Source organism: Loxodonta africana, chromosome 11, assembly GCF_030014295.1.
Source record: "Loxodonta africana isolate mLoxAfr1 chromosome 11, mLoxAfr1.hap2, whole genome shotgun sequence".
Lineage (NCBI taxonomy): Eukaryota > Metazoa > Chordata > Mammalia > Proboscidea > Elephantidae > Loxodonta > Loxodonta africana.
Genome location: NC_087352.1, coordinates 28,443,544 through 28,471,111, shown reverse-complemented (window position 1 = coordinate 28,471,111; position 27,568 = coordinate 28,443,544). Strand labels below are relative to the sequence as shown.

Here is a 27,568-nt window from a genome sequence, read left to right as displayed (position 1 = left end):
AATACTTTGACATGTTTCAAAATTACAAAGGTATAAAAGATATATTGTAAAAACCTATTTCTCACCAGTTCTCCAGTCCCCCCAGCTCTCTCCTCCCCAAGGGCAACTAATGTATACCTGGTAATTTTGTGTATTTCCAGTGATAGGTGTTTGTGTGTATAAAAGTGAGAAAAAATATATAAATGTATATATGTGTATATATATATTCTTTACACAAACGGAAACATACTATATGCTGTTTTGCACCTTGGTTTTTTTTTTATTTAATGGATCATTGAGTGCTTTCCCATATTAGTACATAAAGACAGTTCCCACTTTTAAGGCTGCGTAGTTCCCCATTCCATCAAAATTACTTACCCAGCTCCCCATGATGGATGTTATTTTCAATGTTTTAGTTTTAAAATCAATACCTTGACAAAAACCATGTATGAACATGATTAACACATGTATAAATACATCTGTAGGATTCATTCCCAGCAGTAGGTTTGCTGGAACGCTGGGACAAGGGTTTGTCCATTAGTAAGTTTGATACTGATTACCAAACTGCTCCCCATAGAGGCTGTATCAGTTCATACTCTGTCCTGAAATGTTCTTTTTCTTTTTTCTGAACACTCAAGGCTGGTCAAATACTGGGTGGAGGGGACATTGCTACAATCCTCCTGAAAGTTCATTAAAAAAGATACATGAAATTCATTGTCAGGGGAATATTCTCATCATATGGTAAGAAGCATTTTTTACAGGAGCACTAGAAAGAATTCTAATTTTCAGAAGAAAACTAGATGAATATATATGCGTATAAGACATAATGTACACTATGAATATTTGTGTGTATACATTCATGTATATTTTAAGAAAAAATTTCAAGGAATATTAACAAAACCTTAACAGTTACGACCATCTCTGGTCGAAATGTGGGGAATTAAATTTTAAATAAATTTTCATACTTTTGTGTATTTTTCAGGTTTTCCTACAAAGAACATTAATTTTATAAACAGATCAAACCATGTATTTTCCCCAAATTTATACTCATTTCTTGAGTTTCTTGACTGGCTCTGTTTCAATATATCTACAAGGAAACCAGCAGGATAGTGGAAGAAGTGTTATTCCTAGAAAGCATAAACTAAGAAATGGAAAATTTCCAAAAGTCTGTTACCTATTCCTTTCATCTTCGGGGGAAAGGGAATTATGTGAGTGCTGATAGTGGAAGTGTTGGTTTCCGGTTTACTGAGCGAGGCCACTTTAACCATCACAGTATCCACTTTGAGAACTGAGAAAACAAGACACCTCAAGATCTGTTATTTTGGTGGGCAAAGGTAGAGGGAACCAGCTGATCACAAGCCCGGCCTCCAGAGTTGTCCAAAACTGTGATTATTACTGCTGGGTCTCCCTCTCCCCAGAGGATACTGGTAAGTCAGATGGAGCTTTAGTGTCTGTATCCCCAAATCTGTGCCCCACATACCTGTGGGGCAGCAAAGAGGAATGGTCAAAAGCAGGGGGCCAGTATCAGATTGCCCAGGTTCAAATCCTGGCTGGGCCACTTACCTCAGCATTGTGGCAAGCCACTTCACCTCTCTGAGCCTCTATTTCATCATCCATGAAGGGGGGTAATAACGGATTAGTGTTGGTCAGTTCAGGTCATATTGTGCTTCAGTAACAACCCCAAACCTCACACAAGAAGTTTATTTCTCCCTCATGCTGCCTGTCCGTCACAGGCAGGCAGGGAGGCTCTGTTCACAGGACACTCAGTTCCCCTCCACATGTGCTTCCATATCGTCTGAGGCAGTGACACAGGGACATACATGGCAGCTCACACACTGGCTCTTATTCCACCCAGAGGTGACATAGGTCCCTTCTGCTGATATGATTGGCCACAGTAAGCCACATGGCCATCCCAGACTTCAGCAGAGGCAGGACATAGGTGAAGGAGGACTTCCCTGGCACGTTTCACGAAGTACTGAATCAAAACCATGCTGAAAGGAACACTGCATTGTTCCCGATTTTAAGAACATCTGTAGTCTTTCTTTTGAAGAACGGTGTTCCTGCTGGTTTCAGAAACTTGCAGTTAGTTTTCTTCTACTCCCGGTTTATTGTTCCTTTGAACAATGATTCTGAATTTCATCAAATGTCTTTCTGGCTTCTGCTGACGTGAGATGATCATAGGATTTTTTTCTTTAACCTGTTACCACAAAGTTCATGAGTCGGTTTCTTAATGCTGAACCATTCTTGCATGTTTGCAGTAGGAATTTCTTGATTATGGAGAGTATTTATTAATTCCCTGCTGGATCTGATACGCTACTTTTTTTAAGAAAAAGGATTTTCACTCTTTATTGAGATTAGCCACTGTGGTATTTCTTGGCCTGTCCCCACCCCCGCCCCTCCCCTTTCCATCTCCAGGCTATGTAGGGCTAGGCTATAGGCTAGGGGAACTTTCTGCTCCCATAGCAAGCCTAATTCCACCCATCTTCTCTTGCAGTCAAGAAACGTCTTCCCACTAGGACTGGGCATGCCCTCCCCTCTGACCCCTGAGATTACTGGTTCATATAAGGCTATATTAGATAAGGCAATGTAACAGACAGATGGCGTAAACTGCACAGCATTACCTCTGTTGTTTGAATAGCTCACAGCAGCCTGACTGGCTCACCTGTGAGATGGAGCTTGCCTGTAAGCATGAGGGCCTGCACCTTGGCTGCGTGAGATCTTTGACGTCTTTTTTAATTTCTCCTATGTTCATCATCTAATCATGCTTTCAAAATCTTCAGCAGATTTAGACCATTTATAGTTCCCTAGAAAAAGCACCTACTTGTCTACATCTTCAAACTTACTGACAATATAACTATAAATACTCTTCTTAACAGAAACTTTTGGTTGATGTATAAGTTAAAAAAAAAAAAAAAACTATCAAGAGTTCCTGGGAGATGCAAATGGTTAATGTGCTCAGCTGCTAACCAAAAGACTGGAGGTTTGAGTTCAAACAGAAGTGCCTCGTGAGAAAGGCCTGGAAATCTACTTCTGAAAAATCAGCCATTGGGGGAAAAACTGACCTAGGGTTGTACTGCTTTCCTAGTTTTCACAGGTGTTCCCTTTTTTTTACTTTGGTTAGACTTGCCAATTTTGTCTCATGTGTTGGTAAGGCAGTTCTTTCAGTAAGGCGGTTCTTGATTTCATTACTTACTGAACATTTACCCAGCGCCTAGTTAACAGGAGCCAGGCCCCGCCCTGGGAGGTGGAAATGCTTTGGTGAGGAGGACAACAGGCCAGGAACCATGCCCCCAGAGCTTCTCAGACCCAGAAAACCATGGAAGCAATCACAGCATAGGCAGAAGAGTGCTTTGACTGGGAAGTGTAATAGAAGGGTTGTGTGTGCGTGCACAGTGGGGTTCCCACACTACAGCAAGAAAAGGCATACATACCCGAGAAAGACCCCAAGAGATGAGGACCAACCCAGTCAGAGGGGTGGTGTGGGAAGTGCCCCGAACAGAAGGGACAGCATACACAAAGGCCCAGAGGCAGCAGGGAGGCTGAGAGGCACTTTAAAGGATTTAAAGTAAGTTCAGAGGTTGGAGGGTATAAGGTACAAGTGGTGGAGATGAAGCAGTCTGGGCAAGGCTGTTGAGGGGGCCAGCCAGTTAGGCTGTCATGTGGGGAGAGGCTGGAGGGGAGGAATCCTGGAGTACAGCAATCCAGCCCCTATCCTGTGCTGGTGGTGGTCATGTGACATGATGAAGTGAACAGATCTGAGAGGTTTAGATGGCAAAGTCAACAGGACTTCTACTGTGGAAGGTGAACACAAGATGGCAGGTAGTTGCATCCCCCAGGAAAGGGACCAGGGAAGGGGGACTGGTTTGAATTGGAAAATAGCAGCCTCGTCTTGGGTGGGCTGGATTCCAAGGAGCCTGTGGGGTGAATCGAGAGGAGCTTCTAGAAGCACAAAGCTGCTCTTCAGGTCTGAAGTGCAGAACTTAGCACTAGAGGTGCAGATTTAGGAGTCGGCAGCAGAGTCATGGGTGTGGATGAGGATGCCTGGGGAGGCATCCAAATGAGCCCCCAGGACTAAATGTACCCTGAGCACCCCAACATTTAAGAGGGGTGAGGGGAGAGAAGCCTACATTGGAAGCCAAGGAGCCACTACAGAGGTGGAAGAGTGTGGTATCCCAGCATGCAAGAGGACACAGCATTGTAAGGAGGTCAGTTTGGTCAGCAGGCTGGACAATCCAAGAAATAAAAAAAAAAAAAATGTCGAGAGGTGGTGGCATGTGACCACAGCCACTGCAGTTCCTGCAAGGCAGCAGGGGTAGAATAGAGGGGTCTGATGTGTGACTTGGCACTGAGGACATGGAGAGCTCAGGTGATTCTTTCAAGAGTGGGGAGAAGTGGAGGACAACTAGTTGCCTAACATCACCCACTTCCCAAGACCTTTCTCTCTGACCTATCCCTTCTATAGAGATTAGAAAACCTGAATACAGGCACCTTTGTCACTAGAGGTGGCCCAGTCCTGGCCGATGAGACGTAAGTGGGCATCTGCTGGAGGCTTCTGGGAAAACCTTGTTTCCTCATCGGAGAATGGAGTGTTGTCCTGTCCTTCCCCTTCTTCCAGTTTTGACTACAGATGCAATGGCTGGAGCTGCAGCAGTCTCTTGTAACCGTGATGGAAAAGTTGTGAGAATGGTAGAAAACACTGGCTCTGACATAATTGAGCCACTGAAAAGACAGCCTTCCAATAAAGCCTAACCTGTTTAAGCCACTGTTAATTGCGTAAACCAAACTTATTGCCATCCAGTTGATTCCAATTTGTAGCGATCCTATAGGACAAAGAACTACCCCACAGGATTTCCAAGGCTGTAAATCTTTACAGAAGCAGACTGCCAGAACTTTCTCCTGAGGAGCGGCTGGTGGGTTTGAACCGATGACCTTTTGTTTAGCTGCCGAGTGCTTAACTACTGTGCTACCAGGGATCCTGTTAATTGGGTACTGACTTCAAATTCTGACTCCACCATTTTCTAGCTGTGTAACCTTGGACTTAATTAATCATTCTGTGCCTTATTTCCATCATCTATAAAATGGAGTAATAGTAGTACTTCATTGAACTATTATTGAAGCATTGTCTGAAAATGTATTTTTTTCTTGGCTACGTAAATGGTAAGGTTATCTGCTAGGATTGAAGCAGAAGGTGGTGCAGGCTGAAGAACGAGGGTACAGCTGTTGTGAAAAAGAGCTGGCAAGAGAAACACACAAGGACAATATAAGAGGAAACATGAGGACATAGAAACCAACCCTGGGCATCAACAGTTAGATAGAACCTCTGGAGATGAGCTCCAAAGCTAGCTCTGAACATCTGGAAGCCAATTCTGCTCCAATGGAAACACCACCAATTGTGTCACAGAAAAGAACAAAATGGGTTACATGAAATCGGACAGTAAGTTCTGACAGTCAACCATGAAGTTTGATAGTAAGCTCTGACACTCAACCATGAAGTCTGATAGTAAGTTCTGGCACTCAACCATGAAGTTTTGACCGTAAGTTCTGATGCTCAACTATTCTGAAACAGCTATTAGGACCATGGTTGCATTTTTACAGGATGATAAATATTGCATTCAATTCTTTACCCAGTCAATCCAACAATCCTACTGCAGTACACTTTTTACAGCCAATTTTTACATGCTGAGATATGTCATAATCAGTTTTTCATTTCTAATGGTATATATTAACTTCACTAGGATGCAACTGCAGTGGAAATACCAAGCAAAAGCATGAGCTGATCAGAGCTGGGCATTAACAGCTGTCCTGTATAACTGGAGCACATGACTTAGCGTCCTGCAACAGGTATTTGGATGTAGCTATGGCTTATGGGAAGGAGCCCTGTTGGAGCAGTGGTTAAGCACTCAGTTGCTAACCCAAAGATTGGTGGTTTGAACCCACCAGCAGCTCTGAGGGAGAAAGATGTGGCAGTCTGCTCCTGTGAAGATCACTACCTTGGAAACCCTATGGGGCAGTTCTACTCTGTCCCATAGGACAGCTATGAGTTAGAATCGACTTGACGGCACACAACAACATGGCTTATGGGATGGTCCATAATTGTTTCATTTTAGGGTAAAAAGTAGATTTAGATTCTTGGTGTTTTATTGGGTGCTATGAGATCCCACCAACCACAACTCAACACACAATGTTAAGAACAGCTCAGACAAAGGTAAGAACCCTTGGCTTTCCTCAGGAGAAATACTGGAGAAAAGTAACAGGGTGATCAAGCCAAAGCTTCAAAATGTGGGCATTAAAATGTCCTGCTCTCATTACGCTCTTTTAAGAACTATCTATATGGGATCAAACTGACAACAGCAACACACAAGTTCAGACAGGACGCTTAGAGGACAGTGAATTTATGTCGATGGGGGAGAACAACTCAGAAAAGGAGGGTGAGAATGAATTGTTACATAACTCAAAGAATGTCATCAATTGTCACTAAATGGTACATGTAGAAGCTGTTGAATTGGGGTATGTTTTGCTGTGTATATTCTCAACAACAATAAAAAAAAAAAATTTCAAAAATGTCCTGCTGTCTAGAAAATCAATTATTTTCTCAAAAGCGTGGCTTCTCCTGGCACTGAAAGCTGAGAGAAAGATCTTCCACTGGTCCTCAACAGAGGCCCCATGCAAAGTGCCCTTACGTGAAAACAGCGGGAGTCACATGACGTTCATAAGGCTCCTCATCACAGCCCAACCCAATTCCCGATGGGTCGATTCCAACTCATAGTGACCCTATAGGACAGGGCAGAACTGCCCCCACAGAGTTTACAAGGAGCGGCTGTTGGATTCGAATTGCCAACATTTTGGCTAGCAGCCGAGCTCTTAACCACTGTGCCATCGGAGCTCCCATCACAGCCCAGTGGCACAAAATTTACGTTATTCTGTTTTTTTTTCCCCCCAACAAATAAAAGGTTAAAAAAGAAAGAGTGGTGACCTATAAATTTGAAAAGCCTTGTTTATACCATTAGAATGAGGCAAATAGAAAACAAAATTTAGGAGGCAACCAGGAACATGTGAACACTAGATGTTTGGCGATACATTAAGGAATTACTAATTACCTTTACTTTTGTTTAGATGTGATAATGGTAAATGGATGCTTTTTCTTTTTGAGTTTAACAAAATTAACAATCTTTCCTGATTCATCACAGATTCTTACATGAAACTGGTGGGTTTTTCTTCTTTACTGCAAATGCATGTTGGTCAAGACTGAGAACAAGGACCACGAGTGCCTCTGCCTTGATTCCTGCTCAGGCCCCACTGTGGCTTTTGTACCATCAGCGCAAGCATCAACAGAACAAAAAAGGCGAATATGTCTTAGTACGATTATGAAACCAGTTTTGTCCCTGTGTCCCTTTTAGAGATACATATTGAAATATGGGTGAACTAATATGTCCGTGACCAATGTGAAAATAGAGGAGGGGTGGGAAGGTGGGTGGGGGGGCACTAGGAAAATACATTATCCATGCTTTTCAATGTCCACAATAAAATGCTAAAAATTAGATTCAGAAAAATAGTTGGATTCTCTTCCTTTCTTCACATCAATTATGAATGTTGCAAAATGGTGAGAGAATTACTAAGTAAGTCATATACAAACTAGCTAATTGTTACAGACTGAATTGTGTCCATCAAAAATATGTGTTGTAAATCCTAACCTCTAGGCCTGTGATAGCAGCCCTAATGGTGCAGTGGTTAAAGAACTTGGCTGCCAAATGAAAGGTTGACAGTTTGAACCCAGCCATTCCTTGAGAGAACGATGTGGCAGTCTGCTTCTGTAAAAATTAAAGTCTTGGAAACCCTGTGGGGCAGTTCTATTCCATCCCATAGGGTCTCTAAGAGTTGGAATGGACTGGATGGCAGTAGGGTTTTTTTTTAGCCTGTGGTTATAATCCCATTTGGGAATGGGCTGTTCTTTGTTATGTTAATGAGGCAGGATTAGTGTAGGGTGTCTTTTGAGTCAATCACTTTCTTTTTTCTAACATTTTGTTGTGATTTTTTGGGAAAATTTACATAGCAAATTAGGTTCTCATTTAAAAATTTTTATGCATATTATTCAGTGACATTGGTTATACTTTCCACAATGTGACAGCATTCTCATTGTTTCCATTCTGGTTGTTCTGTTTTGAGTCAATCTCTTGAAAAATAAAAAGAGATTAAACTCAAGCTAGAAAGCTGAGATGGTGGAGAGATAGATACCAAGCCACATGAAGAATGCCCAGGAGAAGCTCAAAAGAGACCAGGACCTCCCTCCAGAGCTGACAGAAAGCCTTCCACTAGAGCTAGCACCCTAAATTCAGACTTTTAGTCTCCTAACTGTGAGAGAATAAGTTTCTGTTTGTTAAAGCAACCCACTTGTATTTCTCTTATAGCAGCACTAGCTAACTAAGACACTAATGATACCATTCATTAAAATCAAATTATGGCCCTGTTCAATCAATTTACAGGGTTGAGAAAATGTCTGCTATAGTGGTGGGCTGGTTTACACCAGGGTTTCCCTACCTTGGCATGAGTGACATTTGGAGCCAGGTAATTCTTTGTTGTGAGGCTGTCCTGGGCACTGTAGAGTATCTAGAAGCATCCCACATCTCTACGCACTAGATGCTAGTGACACTCTTTGCCCAGTCATGCCAACCAAAAACATCTCCAGATATTGCCAAATGTCCCCTGGGGGGCAAAAGAGCCCCCAGTTGAGAGCCTCTGGTTTATAGCAACACTAGATGTTCTAAGCTGTGGTTTTCAACAGGAGCTGCACCACCCCAGAGAATGTTGTGGAACTTCATGGGGGATTCTTTGTCCCATTACTTCAGGAGTGTGGCTGACATTGTGGGTGGAGTCAAGCGTGCCACCATGACTGTGAAGCACACAGGGTGGGCCCCAGTGAACCACATACAGCTGTTTGTAATGTATGAACTGAGAACCTAACTCGACTGCACATATATATACAAATTAATTCCTGCATGCTTAGATTTACACAGAATTTTTCAGAAATGCAACAGCATTTTGTTCAAAATGTTTCCGAGAGTTAGTCATCATCTTGGAAAATCACATCATGTACAGAAAGGCCCCTAGTGGCATTTCTGTGGTTAACGCCACACCCCCATATACCATACTTAAGCCTCAGGTCTCTGATGTAATTGGGCCTATGCATTTACATGTTGACATACTGCACCCACTCAGAACACATTACTCTATTATAAATTACTTTTGCTTTAATTATCCTTTACAAAATAGGGCCATAAGCTGATTTATTTGACATTATGTGTATGGGTAGATTATATTAACCTGTGCACTTGTTTGGGGACAATAAAGGGAACGTAACAAAATATCTATTGTTAAAAGGGGGCACTGAGTTTCATAAGAGTCCATGAGTGACACAAACTTTGCACTCAATTACTAAAGGTTGGCAGTTTGAACCTACCCAGTGCTGCTGCAGAAGAAAGCCCTGACGATCTGCTTCCATAAAGAAGCACAGCCTTGAAAACCCTATGGATCACAGTTCTACTCTGTAACACACAGGGTCGCCATGAGTTGAAACTGACTTGACAGCAGTGGGTTTGGTTTTTAGTTTGGGGTTTGACAGGTCTCAGAACCACCAATCTCGGGTGTCTGTGAAGCACCATTTCCTCAGGAAACCAGACGTCACCTTCACCACTTCTACCCTCAGCTCCTCTTTCCACAAATACATGATAGGGACTTACCACATTTTTTGTACTTGTGGTTCAAAACTCATCTGTAGGGTTTCCCTCCTAAGTGGATTCTCTGACGTCAAATAAGACAGAAGCACCAACAGAACGCTCTTCCACACCAATAACGTGCACAGGGTTTTTCTCTTGCATGATTTCATGGATGTCGAACAAGGCAAGAGCCCTGCTTGCAGGCTGTCCTGCCTTTGTTCCACCTCCTGGATTCTCTCCCGAATGTGTGTACTGATGTCGGATGAGGTGTGAGCTCCGGCTACAAGTTGGCTCACGTCGGTTACGTCCTCTAGGACCCTCTCTGGTGTGAGTTATCTGATGCCGGATGAGGTGCGAGCTCTGAATGAAACACTTCCCACACTGACTACATTTAAAAGGCCTGTCATCTCGCGCATCTTGACTCCTAGGTGGGTTGCAGCCAAGGGCTTCCGACCATTCCTGCTTCGCTAAAGCTGCCGTCTGCTCAAAGATTAGCCGCTGCCGGCATTCATAAGGCTTCTCTCCAACATGCTTCCTTTGATGTTGGGCCAGGGAGGAGCTGTGCCGGAAACCTTTCCCACAGTGATTACATTCATAAGGCCTCTCCTCTGTGTGAGTTCTCAGATGCAGAAAGAGGCAAGTGGTCCGTGAAAAGGATTTCCCACACACACTGCAAGTGTAGGGCTTCTCCCCAGTGTGTGTTCTCTTGTGCCGGCCAAGGGATGAATTCTGGTTGAAGGCTCTCCCACAGTACTGGCACTGATAGGGCTTCTCTCCAGTGTGAATTCTCCGATGCACGGTGAGGTGTGTACTGTGGCAGAAAGATTTTCCACACTCAGCACATTTATAGGGTTTGTCTCCTGTGTGGATTCGCTCATGTTGAACAAGGGATGAGTTCTGGCTGAAGGCTTTCCCACACTCCTTGCACATATAAGGCCTCTCTCCTGTATGGATCCTCTTATGTACCGTGAGGTGTGCATTATGGTTAAAAGACTTACCACAGTCAGTACATTTGTAGGGTTTATCCTGTATCTGAATTTTTCCGAGTTGCATAACTTCAACACCCTGACTGAAAGCTTTGCTGCAGTCATTGTTTTCAAAGGGCTGTTTTCCAGAGGAGCCCATCTGTTGATTAATTAAGCTTGAGTTACGCTCCAAGCTTTTAACCTGTGAGTCATAATTACAGGAATATTTTCCCTGAGAAGTCTCCTGTAATGGATTTAGGCCTGAACTCAGGATATAGTTTACCCCAAGTCTGAGACTTTCACTGCCTCTATCTTGAGTTGGAGCTTCTTTGAGGCCAAATTCCAGGTGCTTCAGATCATCCTGGTCCTTCTTGAGCCCCTCTGACTGGCCCTCACAGGCCCACTTCTCCCCTAATGTGGCTGGCCAAAGAGCACCCCTTGGGAATCCTTTCATCTCCATGACACAGGGCGGCTCCTCTTCAGGAAGACCCTGCCTCTTGGGTGACACTTGGCTTTCAGCTCTAGTCTGCCACCCTGAAAGAAAACCAGAGAGCTCTGAGAGGTTGAGGGGGGAAAAAAAAAATAAGGAGAGGGGACCAGGCCCCCAACACCTCAGCCTACAGTACTGACCTAGGATCCTAGATACTTGTCCTGCCTCCAAGCAAAGCACTCGAATCCACTCGTACGTGGACACCAAGTGCCCCTTCCTAAAACATAGCTTCAGTCATTCAACAAATAATTTACTGAGCACCTGCTGTGGTCCAGTTTTGCTGGCCTAGATCAGGGGTTGGCAAACTATGGTCAGTTTTGTATGACCCTCGAGCTCCAAATGTTTTTTATGACTTTAAAGAGATCAAAAAGGCCCCCATGTGGCATCAGAAGCATTTGGGTGGAAGGTCAAGCTACAGATACTGCTGGTTGAGTACCATGGCCACATCCCCCTTCTTCCAGGATATGGCCAGGGTACCAATGCACCAGCCCCAGGCAAGGGATCACGGCAGAACCAAGCCAATTATGACAATCTGGTCCCCCTCCCAGCCTCCCTCACAACTGTGGTTGGGCTCAGGGTGCATGTGATACAGTCCTGACTAAGGAGACCTAGCTGGATGACATCTGGAGTTTTAATAAAACCGGACAAATGTGGCTAGCATCACTTCCCACCTCTCCCCCTCCTGCCTGGATGTGATGGCTGGAGCTGCTGCGGCCATGCTGTGACCTCAAGGAAAGACCGGCAGAATCACAGAACCATCAGTACTGGCATCACTGAGACACTGAGCAGTGCTGACAGGGTTTCTTGCTTTGTGAGAAAGACCTCCCTCTTTTTTGAGCTGATCTAACCCCGTTTTCTGTTATTTGTAGCTGAACATATAATTCTTGTAGATAAGAGAACAGAGTAAGAGTGTGGGGAACATGTTTACAGAAACTGGGCATGCAAGACAAATGGAGAATATGAAGGAGAAGTTCATACATAAGAAATGACCCTGTGGAAAGGACACACTAGAAGGCTGGTAAGACAGGGAACCTGGAAAGAAAGATGGAGCAGAAAGGGAGGGACGGGGGGAATCTGCACAGGAGATGAGGTGGACAACTTCTGAGCTCAGAGGAAGGAGAGATAGGTAAGGAGGCTGTGATGTGTGGAGGAGCACCTAGGCAGAGGTGTGATGACAGTGCCCCCATGATCATATGGCAGGCTGGACACTGCCATCCTCAGAAAGGCCTCTTGCAAGGCTGGCCCATGGCTGAGATCTGGGAACTCAGATTTCAGAAGGGCGCCCACAATTCCCAGAACTGATGTGAGTGGCTCCCTGTGCCTACTGTTTGCGTAAACAACGTGCTTGCTGCTGAACACCTGCTTTCCCTCAGGGAGTCTGGGATTTTGGTATGTGCCAGGCAGAGGGTGCCTATGTGACCAGCTCCCAGTAAAAATCCTGGGTGCTGAGTCTCCAATTAGCTTCGCTGGTGGATGACACGTCACATGTGTTGCTGGGGGAGTGAAGCGTCTCCCATGTCACTCCACTGGGAGAGGGCTCACAGAACCTTGGCCTAGTTTCCCAACTTCACCGCATGCGCCTTTCCCCTTTGCAGACTCTGCTTTGTGTCTTTTTGCTGTAATAAATCTTAGCTGTGAGTATCACTACGTGCTGAGCCCTGTGGGCCCTCCTGGGCAATCATTGGGCCTAGTGGTCTTGGGGATGACAATACACAACCTTCCCAGTCAGCACGCCCCCAGTCACCCCGTGGGCAGCTCCCTGCAGGGTCTCCTGCCCAATGGGTTCTCACCTGGACAGCAGCCTTGGGCAAGTCCACTTTCTGCCACCCACAGCTCTGCCCCTTGTTCCAGCTGGGAGATGACATCGGGTTTGGGAAGCTCAGGCCCTGGAAACAGGGAAGCACAGGACATGGGCATCTGCTCTGGAGAGAAAGAACCAGCTCACAATCTTGACCATCAGGATAACAGGAGGCCATGAGGGTAGCAATGCAACAAGGCAAAGGCTTTGCATCATGACAGAAAAGGGTAGTACTCCTCTGCACACATGTCCCACAGGGAAGGAAAACGCAAGTTCCCTGGTGCCCAGAGAAGGTCAAGTCCTCACCCCAGAACTCCCATGATTTATAACCCACGAGGAATCAGTCACCCCTGGGCGTAGATGATCAGCTTGTGACAGAGGCCTTACCCACATCAACTAGATGCCCAAAGGTCTCCAGCATCACGTCACGGTACAGAGTCCGCTGGGCAGGATCCAGCTGTCCCCATTCCTCCTGGGTGAAGTCCACGGCCACATCCCGAAAGGTCACTGGCTCCTGAAATGCCATACACAGTCTCATCAACTGGATGGACTATCCCCATCAGTGTTCTCGGGAGGAGGAGGAATGGGGAAGGAGAAAATGAGCAGACATTTGTCCTGAGAGAGAGCAGGGTCTGAGTGATGCGAGTCAGGTTGAACTGGGCACAGGGCCTCTGCATGCAGGAGTGGACTTTATGCAAGGACATGGGGTGGGGAGGCGGGCAACCAAGCAAGATTGGCAAAGCTGATCCACAGCTGACCCACAGGCAATCACAGACAGATAGGGGTGTCCAGCCTAGGTCGCTGACCTGCAGATTTGCAAGCTAAAGAAATGGTAGTAAGTTTTGGGGTAGTTTGTTACACAGCTAACTGATACACCCACTAACCCTCAGACATAAAACAAGGCTCATCTTCCTCCCTGAAAAGAGGGGCTTACAGTTGGGGTCTGAAACTCATGTGCGTTCTGGGGCTGGGCAGGCTCACAAATGACTGAAGAGGGACAGTGTAAGGGCCCACATGTGCTCTTACTCTGAATGGTGGGACTGGAGTGGACAGGGATCATGTGTCTAAAGGACAGTTGGGATGCAGAGCTGACTGGTGTGGCCTCATGGGAATACAGGGCCCATGTGGTCAGAACTGCCAATCTTTGGAGTGAAGCTGGAAAACAGGTCAGATTTTTACGTAAAAACTTCCAATTTTTATAAGCTGATGCAATACATTTAAAATGTGTCTCACAAACAAAAACATCTGTGAGCAGATGTGGGCTGGTTGAAGGCAGATCTTCCTGGATCAGAGTCTTGGTTCTGTCACTTCCTCTCCAAGAGGTACTGAGCAGATATCCAGCTCTGCTTCCCCATTTCCTTCCTTGTCTATAAAGAATCATCCCCTTGGGGGCTGTGATGGGAACTAAGTGCACATAGGATACTTCCCACAGGACAACTGGACAGCCACTTGCAAAAGAATGAAGTTGGACCCCTACCCTACACCATATACAAAAGTTAACTCAAATTGATAAAAAATCTAAAAGTAACAGCTAAAACTACAAAACTCTTAGAAGAAAATTCTTAGAAGCCTTCGTGACCTTCAATTAGACAATGGTTCCTTAAATATGATAGATAAAACACAAGCAATAATAACAAAAAGTAGACAAATTAGACTTCATCAAAGTTAAAAATTTGGGGGCACAAAAGGTACTATGAAGACATTTAAAACACAACCCACAAAACAGGAAAAATATCTGCAAATCATTTACTTGATAAAAGACTTGTATCTAGAACATATAAAGTAATACTTACAACTGAATAATAAAAAGATAAAAAAATCCAGTTAAAAAATGGGCAAAGGATCTGAATAGACATCTCACCAAAGAAGATCTACAAATGCCCAATAAGCACATGTAAAGATGCTCAGTATCACTAGCCATCAGGGGAATCAAAACCATGAGCTTTCACTTCACATCCACTATGAAGGCTAAAATCAAAGACATAATTACAAGTGTTGGCAAGGATGTGGATAAATTAGAACCCTTGTACGTTGCTGTGCGAATGTAAAATGGTACGGCTATTTCAGAAAACAATTGCAGTTCCTCAAAAGGTTAAACACAGTTACCATTTAACCCAGTATATATTCCGAAGTGAGAACATAAGTCTACATAAAAACTTACATATGAGGGAAAAAAACAAAACAAAACTTGACATGAATGTTCACAGCAGCACTATTCATAACAGCCAAAAAGTATAAATAACCCAAATGTCCATCAATTAATGAATGGGTAAACAAACTGTGTTATATCCATACAATCGGATATTATTATTTGGCCATAAAACGAAGTACAGATAGTAAATACTACAACATGAATCAATCTTGAAATCATTACACTCAGTGAAGTAAGTCAGACACAAAATACCACATATAATATGACTGCATTTTTATGAAATGTCCAGAACAGGCAAATCCATAGGTACAGAAGTAGATCAGTGGCTGCTTGGGCTGGGTGTGGGGGTGATAGTTAATAGGTAAAGGGTTTCTTTTTGAGGTGATGAAAATCTTCTGAAATTGATTGTGGTGTCAGATGCAGAACTCTGTGAATATACTAAAAAACAATGAATTGCATGCCTTACATGGGTAAATTACACGGTATGTTAATTATATCTCATTAAAGCTGTTACAAAAAAACAAAACTTCTGTCATGGATTGAACTGTGTCCCCTGAAATATCTGTCAACTTGGCTAGGTCGTGATTCCCAGTATCGTATGGTTGTCTACCATTCTGTCATCTGATATGACTTCCCTATGTGTTGTAAATTCTATCACTATGATGTAATGAGATGGATTAGTGGCAGTTATACTGATGAGATCTACAAGATTAGATACTATCTTGAGGCAATCTCTTTTGAGATATAAAAGAGAGTAGCGAGCACAGAGACATGGGGACCTCATGCCACCAAGAATGAAGAGCAGGAGTGTGCGTCCTTTGACCCTGGGGTCCCTGCGCTTAGAAGCTCCTTGACCAGGGCAAGATTGATGACAAGGACGTTTCTCTAGAGCCAAGAAGAGAAAGCCTTCCCCTGGAGCTGATGCCTTGAATTTGGACTTGTAGCCTAGTAGACTGTGAGAGAATAAATTTCTCTTTGTTGAAGATATCCACTTGTGGTATTTCTGTTATAGCAACACTAGATGAGTAAGACAAATTCCCACAGGCTGTGGTTCGTGCTCAGATTCTGATCAATGCTGCTGCTCTACCTGTTTTCGTTAACAAGGCTGAAGAACCTGGAATAGTGTCCCTCTTATGGATGGGACCAGGCAATGACCCAGCCCTACCTCACTCAGCACAAAGTAAGAACCTGTGGCATCAGCAATCACTGGTGGGGTCAATAGACCTCAACTGTGTGTAGAAAGCCATGTAACCAGCTGACCTCTCAGCAGAACCTGAGTCTCTTGGTGGTGGGTCTTCCTGTCTGCACCCCTGGAGCTTCACACCAAAGGGCTCTAGGGGAAGCTGTCAAAGGAACATTTTCCAGTATCCACATTGTAACCGTACTGGTGACTGGGACTCTTACATGGGCAGTGACAGTATAAGCTAAGCAGGTACATCCTCTCTGGAAAACTGGATCCTCCAAATTTGTATCTACATATACCTTGTCACTTAACAGTTTCACTTGTGACAATATGTCTAAAAGAAATGGGCAAATATTTTCAGCAAAAGACATGCTCAAGTATTCCCACCATACAGCTGTTTATACTACTAAACAACTGGAAAGAAACCAAATGAACTTCTACCATAGAAGAGATCAATACGACGTGGTATATTCATCAAGTGGAATAATACACAAGGAGAATAAGCAGTTTACAAATACAACAATCCTAGGTGAATCTAACCAACTGAAGATGAGCAACAGAAGTCAGACACAAGTATGACCTGTAAGAACCGTTTGCAGTGTAAAACAAGGCAAATCAGTCTATGGTGTTTGAAGTCTGAATGTAGTTAGCTGTGGGAAGGAGGGAGATGATGCCTGGGAGGGACCCATGGACTTTGGGGACCCAGCTACATTCTACTTCTTGACATAGTGATGATCACACAGGTGTGTGCACTTTGTGGTACTTCATCAAACTGTACACTTAGGATTTGTGCCCTTTTCTGTAAACTATATTTCCATTTTTCTTTTTAAGAAAAATGTGAGTAGACAAAAAAAGGTAAAGCAACTATAGTATGGTTGGAACGTGGCTCTGGCAAAAATTGTGCAGGAAACACGCAAGAGCCTTAGGTTTGGGCACAGACATCTCTGCTCCTGTTTGCACATCCTCACCTCCCACTCAGACCTTCCACTGATCCCAGTGCACACTCCCTGCACCTCCTCCCCTTACTGGCCACCTTTGCCCACTCTGTGGGTGTCACTCGTGATGACCCAGGCACTAGATCCACTGAGCACTGGTCTGTGGAGCCCTAATACCTCTCAGTGGCATCACACAGGTCCTTCTGCCTCCTTTTAGCCTCCTTCCTAGAATTCTAGCAGGAGCCCACTCCTTGCGATCCTGGGGCTCTCCTTGCTGCTGTGCCTCACACCCTTGCAGCCTTTCCCTGAACTGCTGGGCCTAGTGGGAAGGGGCTGTGGTCAGACCTCTCTCCTCTGCACACTTGCTCACTGCTGACCAGGCCACCCCAGGCATCAGTGAGTACCTGGGCACTGGGCCCCACCTCCTCCTCTCTTTTCTTCTGCTGCCTTAGCTTGCCCTCAGTACCTACCCTGCTCTATCCCCCAGCCCCAACTGCCTGAGTGGTTCTTCACAAACCCATACCACTCCTGCGTAAAACACTTGAGTGGCTACAGGATTAACACCCCTCAGCCTAACAATCAAATCTCCCTACTTCCAGTCCTTGCCTCTTGTGGTGGCCAGCCTCTAGACAGGCCCCAATAATCCTCCACCTCCAATGATCCCTGTCTCCTGGTATTCATGCCCTTGTAGAGTCCCCACCACAATGGGCAAAGTTGACCTGTATAACCAATAGGATATTTTGGGAATGACAGTGTGATGTCAGAGACCAGGTCACGAAAGACACTGCAGCTTGTAACTTGTCCTCCCTCCATGTACTTACTCTGGGGGAAGCCAGCTGCCATGTTGTGAGAACATTCATGCAGCTCCACTAGTGGCTCAAGTGGGGAGGAACAGAGATGTCCTGCCAACAACCCTGTGAATGAGACATCTTAGAGGCAGATCCTAGTCAAGCCTCAGGTGATGGCAGTCCTAGCTGAGATCTTGACCGTAACCTCTTTAGCCACAGCCACAACTACCAGCCAAGTCGTTCCGAGATTCCTAACAAGCAGAAACTGTGAGACAATAAATAAACCAAAACCTACTGCCCTCAAGTCAACTTTGACTCACAGCTACCCTATAGGACAGAACGGAACTGCCCCATAGGGTTTCCAAGGCTGTAATCTTTATGGAAGCAGGCTGCCACATCTCTCTCCCGTGAAGCAGCTAGTGGGTTCAAGCTGCCGACCTTTTGGTTAGCAGCCAAACACTTAACCACTGTGCCACCAGAGCTCTTGAGAGAATATTTACAGTAAAACCTGCAAAAGCTGGAACCTGTGAGGTAGAAACCCATCAGAGAAAGAAAATTCAAATATTTTCCACTAAAATAAATGATAGAAAAATGTTAAGGCTGCACCCTGTTAAAGGAGGAAAACTTTCGATATCCAGAAAAACAAGGCAGCCTGGTTAAGTTCTGGCTCTCCCAAGCCTCTCTTTCTGCTTACTCTCTGATCTCAAAACCACAGCAAGAGCAAACTCAAGTATGGTCACATTTTATGTGAATTTTAAAGAACACACACCTGAAGACATGCAATCTAAGATTATCAATAATCTCACTTGGTGCACCAAATCTGAAACAATGCAAATTCCCCTAAACCAACAAACCAGAAAAAAAAAAAAAAAAAGGGCACTACATCAATAATGCAAACCCCCCTAAGTCAAAAAACCGAAAAAAAAAGGCAATACATCATTTCAAAGCTGAGGAGCTTTAGGCGTAGAAAGCAGTTCCACAGTCACCTGCCCCACTTACAGGGTGCATGGCGACCTGTCCTTCGCCCCGGCGGGTTGGGCCCCACCCTTAAGGCAGGAGCTTCGCGTTGCAGGGCTAGCCGTGGGTTATTTGCTGCTTCCTTGCGTTAAGGCATCTGTATCTATTCGACGACGCAATCGTACCTGCTATCTCAACGCTCGACCGACTTTACAGTTACTGTCACCCTGTCACCCAGCTGATGACTCCTCCCGGGGGTCGGTGCGGGCGTGGCTGGGCGCGGGGGTGGGGGTCCCGACCTCCCAGGGAGGCCTTGGAAATGACCTTCCCACTCATCGGAGGGCAGGGGACAACAGCGGAGCGTGCGCATTCGGGGTCCGGCGACCCGAGTTCGAATCCAGCTCCGCCCTTTACCAGCTGGGCTAGTCTCCGCGCCCCTGGCCGCGCCTCAGTTTCCCCTCTGTAAGAGAAGGTAACGGCTGTGCCCTCCTCACGGCGCGTTGTGTGGGATAAAGGGCTAGTATCTGCGGGGGGGGGCGCTTGGACCGGGACCCGATGCCGTCGTTATTATTTATTATTTTTACCTGAAGCCGGGCCGCTGGCCCCACGGCCATTGCCACTGCTGCCGTCTCCTCCTCGGGGTCCATCCTGGACAGACGAGCCTGGGACAGGCAACCGAGGCAACCCCAAAACCGAGAGCCGCCTCCGCCACCGGGCCCACCCAACTCTCCCACCGGGGAACAATGGCGGCCCCGCAGCCTACGCGGGGACTACAACTCCCCGAAGGCAGTGCGGCGCACAGCGGCGTCGGACAATGGGAGACCCCGCCCGCCGGGCTTCCAACCAATGGGGACATTCTGGCCGCCGACGTAACAAGGCGACGCGAGGCGGGGGGGAGGCAGGGGCTCCTCCGCGCTGTGATGCTTGCCGGGTGAGGGCCGCCTGGGGTCTCAGTTATGTGTTGGCAGGCACGGAGGGGACCTCGGAACGTGGGGGAGCGGCCTCCCATTCTAACCGCTGAGGGTGGGGGAACCTGTACGCGTCTGCGCAGTTGGTGGGAGCACAGATAAAGGCCGCCTTGATGGCAGCCCTAAAGCATCGGCAGCCCCAAAGCAAAACACCAAAAACGCTGGTTCTGGAATGGGACCGCCTGGTTTGAAATCCCGGGGCCTGCGCTTCTTAGCTGTGTCAACGAAATGCATAGGATGCCTGGGGCTTTTCACTTTTTACTCCATATAAATACATTTAAACATTTTCTCCGTGCATAAAAATTTGAAAGTTTTAATAGACTTTTGGGGGGTAGTGGCTGGAAGGGGACACACGGGGCTTCTGAGAGCTGGTCGCGTCCTGTTTCTAATCTGGAGTCTAGTAGGGAGGGAGAAAAATTCACGACAGTGATTGTTTACACAGCGTGTTAAAGGGGCGAACAACGATGTCCACATTCTCTCCCATCCTTGTCCTCCTTTGTCTGCCTCACTTTCTCCCCCCTCCTGCAGCCCCGCCCAAAGCCCAGCCTACTTGGCTCAGCCAGTACCAGGAAAAGCAGGTGTCAAGGGTTTTCACGTGCCTCAGCAGGTGGCAGCCACTGCTGTGGAAACTATGGATCAGGCAGCTAGACCGTATCTGGCCTCTATGTAGGACCATCAAAGTCCTTAACACAAAGGAGCCCTGGTGGCGCACTGGTTAAGCGCTCAGCTGCGAACCGAAAGGTCAACCGTTCAGACCCACCAGCAACTCCATAGTGAAGTAGAGAAAATACGTTTCCTTTGGTGTTTTAGTATTGGAATAGAGAAAATATATTTCTAGTGTTTTAGGATAGCTGTATAAACTGTGATTAATTTCTAGTTTTTGAACATAATTACTTGCTCTGAAATCTGTCTCATGATTGTTTCTATAAAGAAGAATAAGGTAATCAATTTTTAGTTGTTGATTAAACTATGTTCCTCTCCCAAGGAAAAAAACACAAAACTGAGGTGGCTAAACAAAGCTTAGATCCATCTTGTGACAGAAACCAGGACGCTGAGAAGGGACTTGCAGGACTCCAGGATGGCATGAAGACACTTGCAGGACTTCAATAATAGATCAGTTTATCATTGTGTCTACCTCAAAGAAAAACCAACATTCCTGAAAACCTCTAAACCCTTACCTTCCCCCTATAAAAATCCTCCAGTTAGTCCTCTAGTTTTTAGACAGAATTTGAGAGAAGTTTAACCCTCTGTCTCTTGAATACCGGTATTCAATAAAGCCCTCTTGCTACTTACCTCCTCCTGTCTCAGAATTGGCTTTGCGGCAGGCGGCACAAATCCACGATTTGCGGTAACGATAGGAGAAAGACCTGGTGTTCTGCTTCAGTGAAGATTACAGCCTAGAAAACCTTTTGGAGACAGTTCTACTCTGTTGCTTTAACAGAGTCTGGGGGCCATGTCTTCTGGGGTTCCTCCAGTCTTAGACCATTAAAAAGTCTGGTCTTTTTACTAAAATTTGAATTCTGCACCCCACTTTTCTCCTGCTCTGTCAGAGACTCTCTGTTGTGTTCTCTGTCAGGGCAGTCATTGGTGGTAGCCAGACACCATCTAGTTCTTTTGGTCTCAGGCTGATGGAGTCTCTGGTTTATGTGGATTTTTCTGTCTCTTGGGCTCATATTTTCCTTGTGTCTTTGGTGTTCTTCATTCTCCTTAGCTCCAGGTAGGTTGGGACCAATTGATGCATCTCAGATGGCCGCTTGCTAGCTTTTAAGACTCCAGATGCCTATGTGTTAATTACTCTTTAAATTAAAAAATTTCCTTGCCAAAAAACCAATGCCATTACAATAACAAAACTAATTATTAAAAATTATATTCCCCTTTAAAACATTCCTCTTTGTATATCAAATAATAAATGCTTATTTTACCAAATAGTTAAAAAAAAAAAAAAACTAACAAAAGAATAGGGTTTTGTTGACAATCTTCTGATAAAATAAAAATGTTCAATTAAAATATAAAAAATTAAAAAATCTGAGTCTTCTGTAGCCTAAAATATTATTTCTTAGCCATCCCCATTTAAAGAACATAAATTAACTTCTTATAAAAGTATCACTAAGCAGAATCCAAAACATTAAAATATTACAAAGCATCTTCTCTGACCATAAGGCCATAAAAGTGGAAATCAATAATAGAAAAAGCAGGGAAAAGAAATCAAACACTTGGAAACTGAACAAAACCCTGCTCAAAAAAGACTGGATTACAGAAGACATTAAGGATGGGATAAAGAAATTCATAGAATACAAAAAAAATGAAAACACTTCCTATCAGAACCTTCGGGACACAGCGAAAGCAGTGCTCAGAGGTCAATTTATATCAAAAAATGCACACATCCAAAAAGAAGAAAGGGCCAAAAATCAAAGAATTATCCCTACAACTTGAACAAATAGAAAAAGAACCATAAAAGAAACCCTGAGGCACCAGAAGAAAACAAATAACACAAATTAGTGCAGAAATAAATGAAATGGAAAACAGAAAAACAATTGAAAGAATTAACAAGACCAAAAGCTGGTTCTTTGAAAAAATCAACCAAAGTGATAAACCATTGGCCAAATTGACAAAACAAAAATAGGAGAGGATGCAAATAACCTGAATAAAAAATGAGATGGGTGATATTGCAACAGACCCAACTGAAATTAAAAGAATCATATCAGATTACTACGAAAAATCATACTCTAACAAATGTGAAAACCTAGAAGAAATGGATGAATTCCTAGAAACACACTACCTACCTAAACTAACACAAACAGAGGTAGAACAACTAAACAGACCCATAACAAAAGAAGAGATTGAAAAGGTAATCAAAAAACTACCCCCTCCAAATAAGCCCTGGCCGGGACAGATGGCTTCACTGCAGAGTTCTACCAAAGTTTCAGAGAAGAGTTAACACCACTACTACTAAAGGTATTTCAGAGCATAGAAAAGGACGGAATACTCCCAAACTCATTCTATGAAGCCACCATATCCCTAATACCAAAATCAGGTAAAGACACCACAAAAAAAAAAAGAAAATTACCTATATCCCTCATGAACTTAGATGCAAAAATCCTCAACAAAATTTTAGCCAATAGAGTTTAACAACATATCAAAAATATAATTCACCATGACCAAGTGGGATTCATACCAGGTATGCAGGGATGGTTCAACATTAGAAAAACAATCAATGTAATCCATCATATAAATAAAACAAAAGACAAGATCACATGATTTTATCAATTGATGCAGAAAAGGCATTTGACAAAGTTCAACACCCATTCATGATAGAAACTCTCAGCAAAACAGGAATAGAAGGAAAATTCCTCAACATAATAAAGAGTATTTATACAAAGCCAATAGCCAACATCATGCTAAATGGAGAGAGTCTGAAAGCATTCCCCTTGAGATCGGGAACCAGACAAGGATGCCCTTTATCACTGCTCTTATTCAACATTGTGCTGTAGGTACTAGCCAGAGCAATTAGGCAAGATAAAGAAATAAAGGGTATCCAGATTGGTAAGGAAGAAGTAAAAGTATTTCTATTTGCAGATGACATGGTCTCATATACAGAAAACCCTAAGGAATCCTCAAGAAAACTACTGAAACTAATAGAAGAGTTCAGCAGAGTATCGGGATACACGATAAATATACAAAAATCAGTTGGATTCCTCTACACCAACAAAAAGAACAGCGAAGAGGAAATCACCAAATCAATACCATTTACAGTAGCCCCCAAGAAGATAAAATACTTAGGAATAAATCATACCAGAGATGTAAAAGACCTATACAAAAAAAACTACAAAACAGTTCTGCAAGAAACCAAAAGAGACCTACGTAAGTGGAAAAACATACCTTGCTCATGGACAGGAAGCCTTAACATTATAAAAATGTCTATTCTACCAAAAGTGAATTCCAATGACATTTTTTAATGAGATGGAGAAACAAATCACCAACTTCATATGGAAGGGAAAGAGGCCCCGGATAAGTAAAGCATTACTGAAAAAGAAGAACAAAGTGGGAGACCTTACTCTACCTGGTTTTAGTACCTATTATACCGCCAGAGTAGTCAAAACAGCCTGGTATTGGTACAATAACAGATACATAGATCAATAGAACAGAATTGAGAATCCAGACATAAATCCATCCACACATGGGCAGCTGATATTTGACAAAGGCCCCAAAACTATAAAATGGGGGAAAAGACAGCCTTTTTAACAAATGGTGCTGGTACAACTGGATATCCATGTGAAAAAAAAAAAAAAAAAAGAAACAAGACCCATACCTCACTCCATGCACAAAAATTAGCTCAAAATGGATCAAAGACCTAAATATACAATCTAAAACGATAACGATCATGGAAGAAAAAATAACGACAATGTTAGGGGCCCTAATACACGGCATAAACAGTATACAAAACATTACTAACAATGCAGAAGAAAAACTAGATAACTGGGAGCTCCTAAAAATCAAACACCTATGCTCATCCAAAGACTTTACCAAAAGAGTAAAAAGATTACTTACAGACTGGGAAAAAGTTTTTAGCTATGACGTTTCCGATCAGCGCTTGATCTCTAAAATCTACATGATACTGCAAAAACTCAACTACAAAAAGACAAATAACCCAATTAAAAAATGGGCAAAAGATATGAACAGACAATTCACTAAAGAAGACATTCAGGTAGGTAACAGATACATGAGGAAATGCTCATGATCATTAGCCATTAGAGAAATGCAAATCAGACTACAATGAGATTTCATCTCACGCCAACAAAGTTGGCATTAATCCAAAAAACACAAAACAATAAATGTTGGAGAGGCTGTGGAGAGATTGGAACACTTATACACTGCTGGTGGGAATGTAAAATGGTACAACCACTTTGGAAATTGATTTGGTGCTTCCTTAAAAAGCTAGAAATAGAATTACCATACGATCCAGCAATCCCACTCCTTGGAATATATCCTAGAGAAATAACAGCCTTTACACGAACAGATATATGCACACTCATGTGCACTGCAGCACTGTTTACCATAGCAAAAAGATGGAAGCAACCAAGGTGCCCATCAATGGATGAATGGATAAATAAATTATGGTATAGTCACAAAACGGAATACTACGCATCGATAGAGAACAGTGATCTGTGAATCTGTGAAGCATTTCATAACATGAAGGAATCTGGAAGGCATTATGCTAAGTGAAATTAGTCGGTTGCAGAAGGACAAATATTGTATAAGACCACTATTATAAGAACTCAAGAAACAGTTTAAACAGAGAAGAAAATATTCTTTGATGGTTACAAGAGGGAGGAGGGAGGGAGGGTGGGAGAGGGTTATTTACTAATTAGATAGTAGATAAGAACTACTTCGGGTGACTGGAAAGACAACACACAATACAGGTGAGGTCAGCACAACAGGACTAAAACAAAAGCAAAGCAGTTTCCTGAGTAAAATGAATGCTTTGAAGGCCAGCGTAGCATGGGCGGGGGTATGGGGACCATGGTTTCAGGGGACATCTAAATCAATTGGCATAATAAAATCTATTAAGAAAACATTTTGCATCCCACTTTGGAGAGTGGCGTCTGGGGTCTTAAACACTAGCAAGCGGCCATCTAAGATGCATCAATTGGTCTCAACCCACCTGGATCAAAGGAGCATGAAGAACACAGAGGACACAAGGTAATTATGAGCCCAAGAGACAGAAAGGGACACATAAACCAGAGACTACATCAGCCTGAGACCAGAAATACTAGATGGTGCCTGGCTACAACTGATGACTGCCCTGACAGGGAACACAGCAGAGAACCCCTGAGGGAACAGGAAAGCAGTAGGATGCAGACCCCAAATTCTTGTAAAAAGACCAGACTTAACGGTCTGAGACTAGAAGGGTCCCGGTGGTCATGGCCCCCAGACCTTCTGTTGCCCCAGGACGGAACCATTCCCAAAGCCAACTCTTCAGACAGGGATTGGATTGGACAATGGGCTGGACAGGGATCTAGTGAGGAGTGAGCTTCTTGGATCAGGTGGACACTTGAAACTATGTTGGCATCTCCTGCCTGGAGGGGAGATAAGAGGGTAGAGGGGGTTAGAAGCTGGAGAAATGGACACGAAAAGAGAGAGTGGAGGGAGGGAGCTGGGTGTCACATTAGGTGGAGAGCAACTGGGAGTATGTAGCAAGGTGTATATAAGTTTTTGTGTGAGGGACTGGCTTGATTTGTAAACTTTCACTTAAAGCACAAAAAAAAAAAGTATCACTAAAAAGCCTGTACCATTAATTTGTTAGTTGTCTTAAAGTTCCCCTATTAAAAAGCATAGTATAATTCAGTATGATAAATTTCTAATAACATATACAAAAAAAATCTTTCACAGGGTCAAAACAGTTTTACCAACCTCTAACAGATACTCAGCCCATAAATTAAAATAAAAAACTGAGTTTACTAAAACACCTTCACAAGTGTATACCAAGTATTCCTTACCACCCAGTCAACAAACCTCAAAAAATTAAACCAAGTCCGTATTTCTCAACTCAAATGGACCCTGTCAAATTCTTGAACTTAACATCCATGAAATAATTTAAACGTAAAACTACGTAATTATTCAAAAATATTATTTTTAGATTTCGTTATCATAAATATCATTTATTTTACTTTACAGCTGCAACGTGGCAGCAGTAGTGTTGGACCTTGTCTAACTTCAGGGAGAAATGAGAATCAGCATCAGCACAAAGCTGATTCCTATGAGATGGAGGTCAGCCATACCTCCCCTCTTCAAACTTTTCACGAATTCTCACATCAGCCATCTTCCCATGGCACTCTCTACTTCTCTGCTGGGTTTGGTAATTCGTTGCAATGGCCACACAGAACTCACAGACCATACTCACAGTTGTACGGTTTATTAGGGAAGTAACGTGGGATCAGGATTAACTTGGAAATAATAAGAACAGATCAATGTCAGGAAGCACACAGGCAAAGTCTGGAAGGCTTCCCCAAAATGAAGAGCACATCCCTCTCTTCTTTAGTGCAGGACAGCTCTCTTTCTCAGCCACCCAGGCCTCCTTTCAGCCCCTCAGGACAGGCTCCTCTCAGACCCCTGTTCTGGCCTGGCCTCATCTGCCCCTACTCAGGCCTGGCCTCTGCCCCTGCCCCCGATCCCCTCAGGCCTGGGCTCCACCCTGCTTGGGCAAGTGTAACAGCTTTTTAGCTCCACCAGCAAGTGCCCGGTGGCACCCCACTTTACCAGCAAGCCTCCTGCCTGAAGGCCTTCAGCTCTCTCACTCCATGGGTTGGCAGGCCCACTGTAGCTGCTTCGCTGTCTCTAGCTGGTCTCCTGGTTCTGCTGCTGCTGTTCCAGTATCACAGTTCTGTCTCCTTGGTCTAGGAGGTTCTCAGAGTAGGGACCCCTGGTCCAAAGGACACACTCCACTCCAGGCTCTTCTTGATGGTGGTGAGGTCCCCCCTCAACCTCTGAGAAAGGTACTTATATAGACAAGTGGCTCAATCCTATTGGGTGGATTTTACACACCCTTTTTTACTTGCATAATAACTGACTAATCCCGTCTCTGGACTAAACTGGCCAATCCCTTCATAAGTGGCTTCATCTATTTGCATAATAACTGACATTTT

The 27,568-nt window shown here is 44.1% G+C and overlaps 1 protein-coding gene across 9 annotated transcripts; it reads right to left on the bottom strand.

The window, feature by feature from the left end:
• Nucleotides 1-236: 236 nt before the first annotated feature.
• Nucleotides 237-19,716, bottom strand: ZNF8 (zinc finger protein 8). 9 transcript variants are annotated; one of them, XR_010323412.1, is made up of 5 exons: nucleotides 19,542-19,716; nucleotides 13,330-13,456; nucleotides 12,935-13,066; nucleotides 1,154-11,188; nucleotides 237-659 (listed from the first exon to the last, which is right to left on the bottom strand). XR_010323412.1 is itself a non-coding variant. In XM_023543668.2 (5 exons), exons 1-4 carry the CDS (start codon nucleotides 19,602-19,604, stop codon nucleotides 9,762-9,764), a joined length of 1,749 nt encoding a protein of 582 aa, XP_023399436.1. In that variant the 5' UTR covers nucleotides 19,605-19,716; the 3' UTR covers nucleotides 237-4,633; nucleotides 9,714-9,761. The 9 variants fall into 9 exon arrangements, 6 of the variants coding, with proteins under 6 accessions (XP_023399436.1, XP_023399437.1, XP_023399438.1 ...); XR_010323413.1 differs by having other exon boundaries at nucleotides 1,543-11,188; XR_010323411.1 differs by having other exon boundaries at nucleotides 237-2,176; nucleotides 4,468-11,188.
• Nucleotides 19,717-27,568: the final 7,852 nt, after the last annotated feature.

What these genes read in the sequence shown, in the direction of transcription:
- ZNF8 (XM_064294323.1), bottom strand. Translation starts at nt 19,604, where the DNA reads ATGGACCCCGAGGAGGAGACGGCAGCAGTGGCAATGGCCGTGGGGCCA. An exon ending in TGGGCATCTAGTTGATGTGG is followed by an intron (nt 13,067 to 13,329) that starts GTAAGGCCTCTG and finishes CTTTCTCTCCAG; the next exon opens with AGCAGATGCCCATGTCCTGT. An exon ending in TGCCCAAGGCTGCTGTCCAG is followed by an intron (nt 11,189 to 12,934) that starts GTGAGAACCCAT and finishes GTTTTCTTTCAG; the next exon opens with GGTGGCAGACTAGAGCTGAA.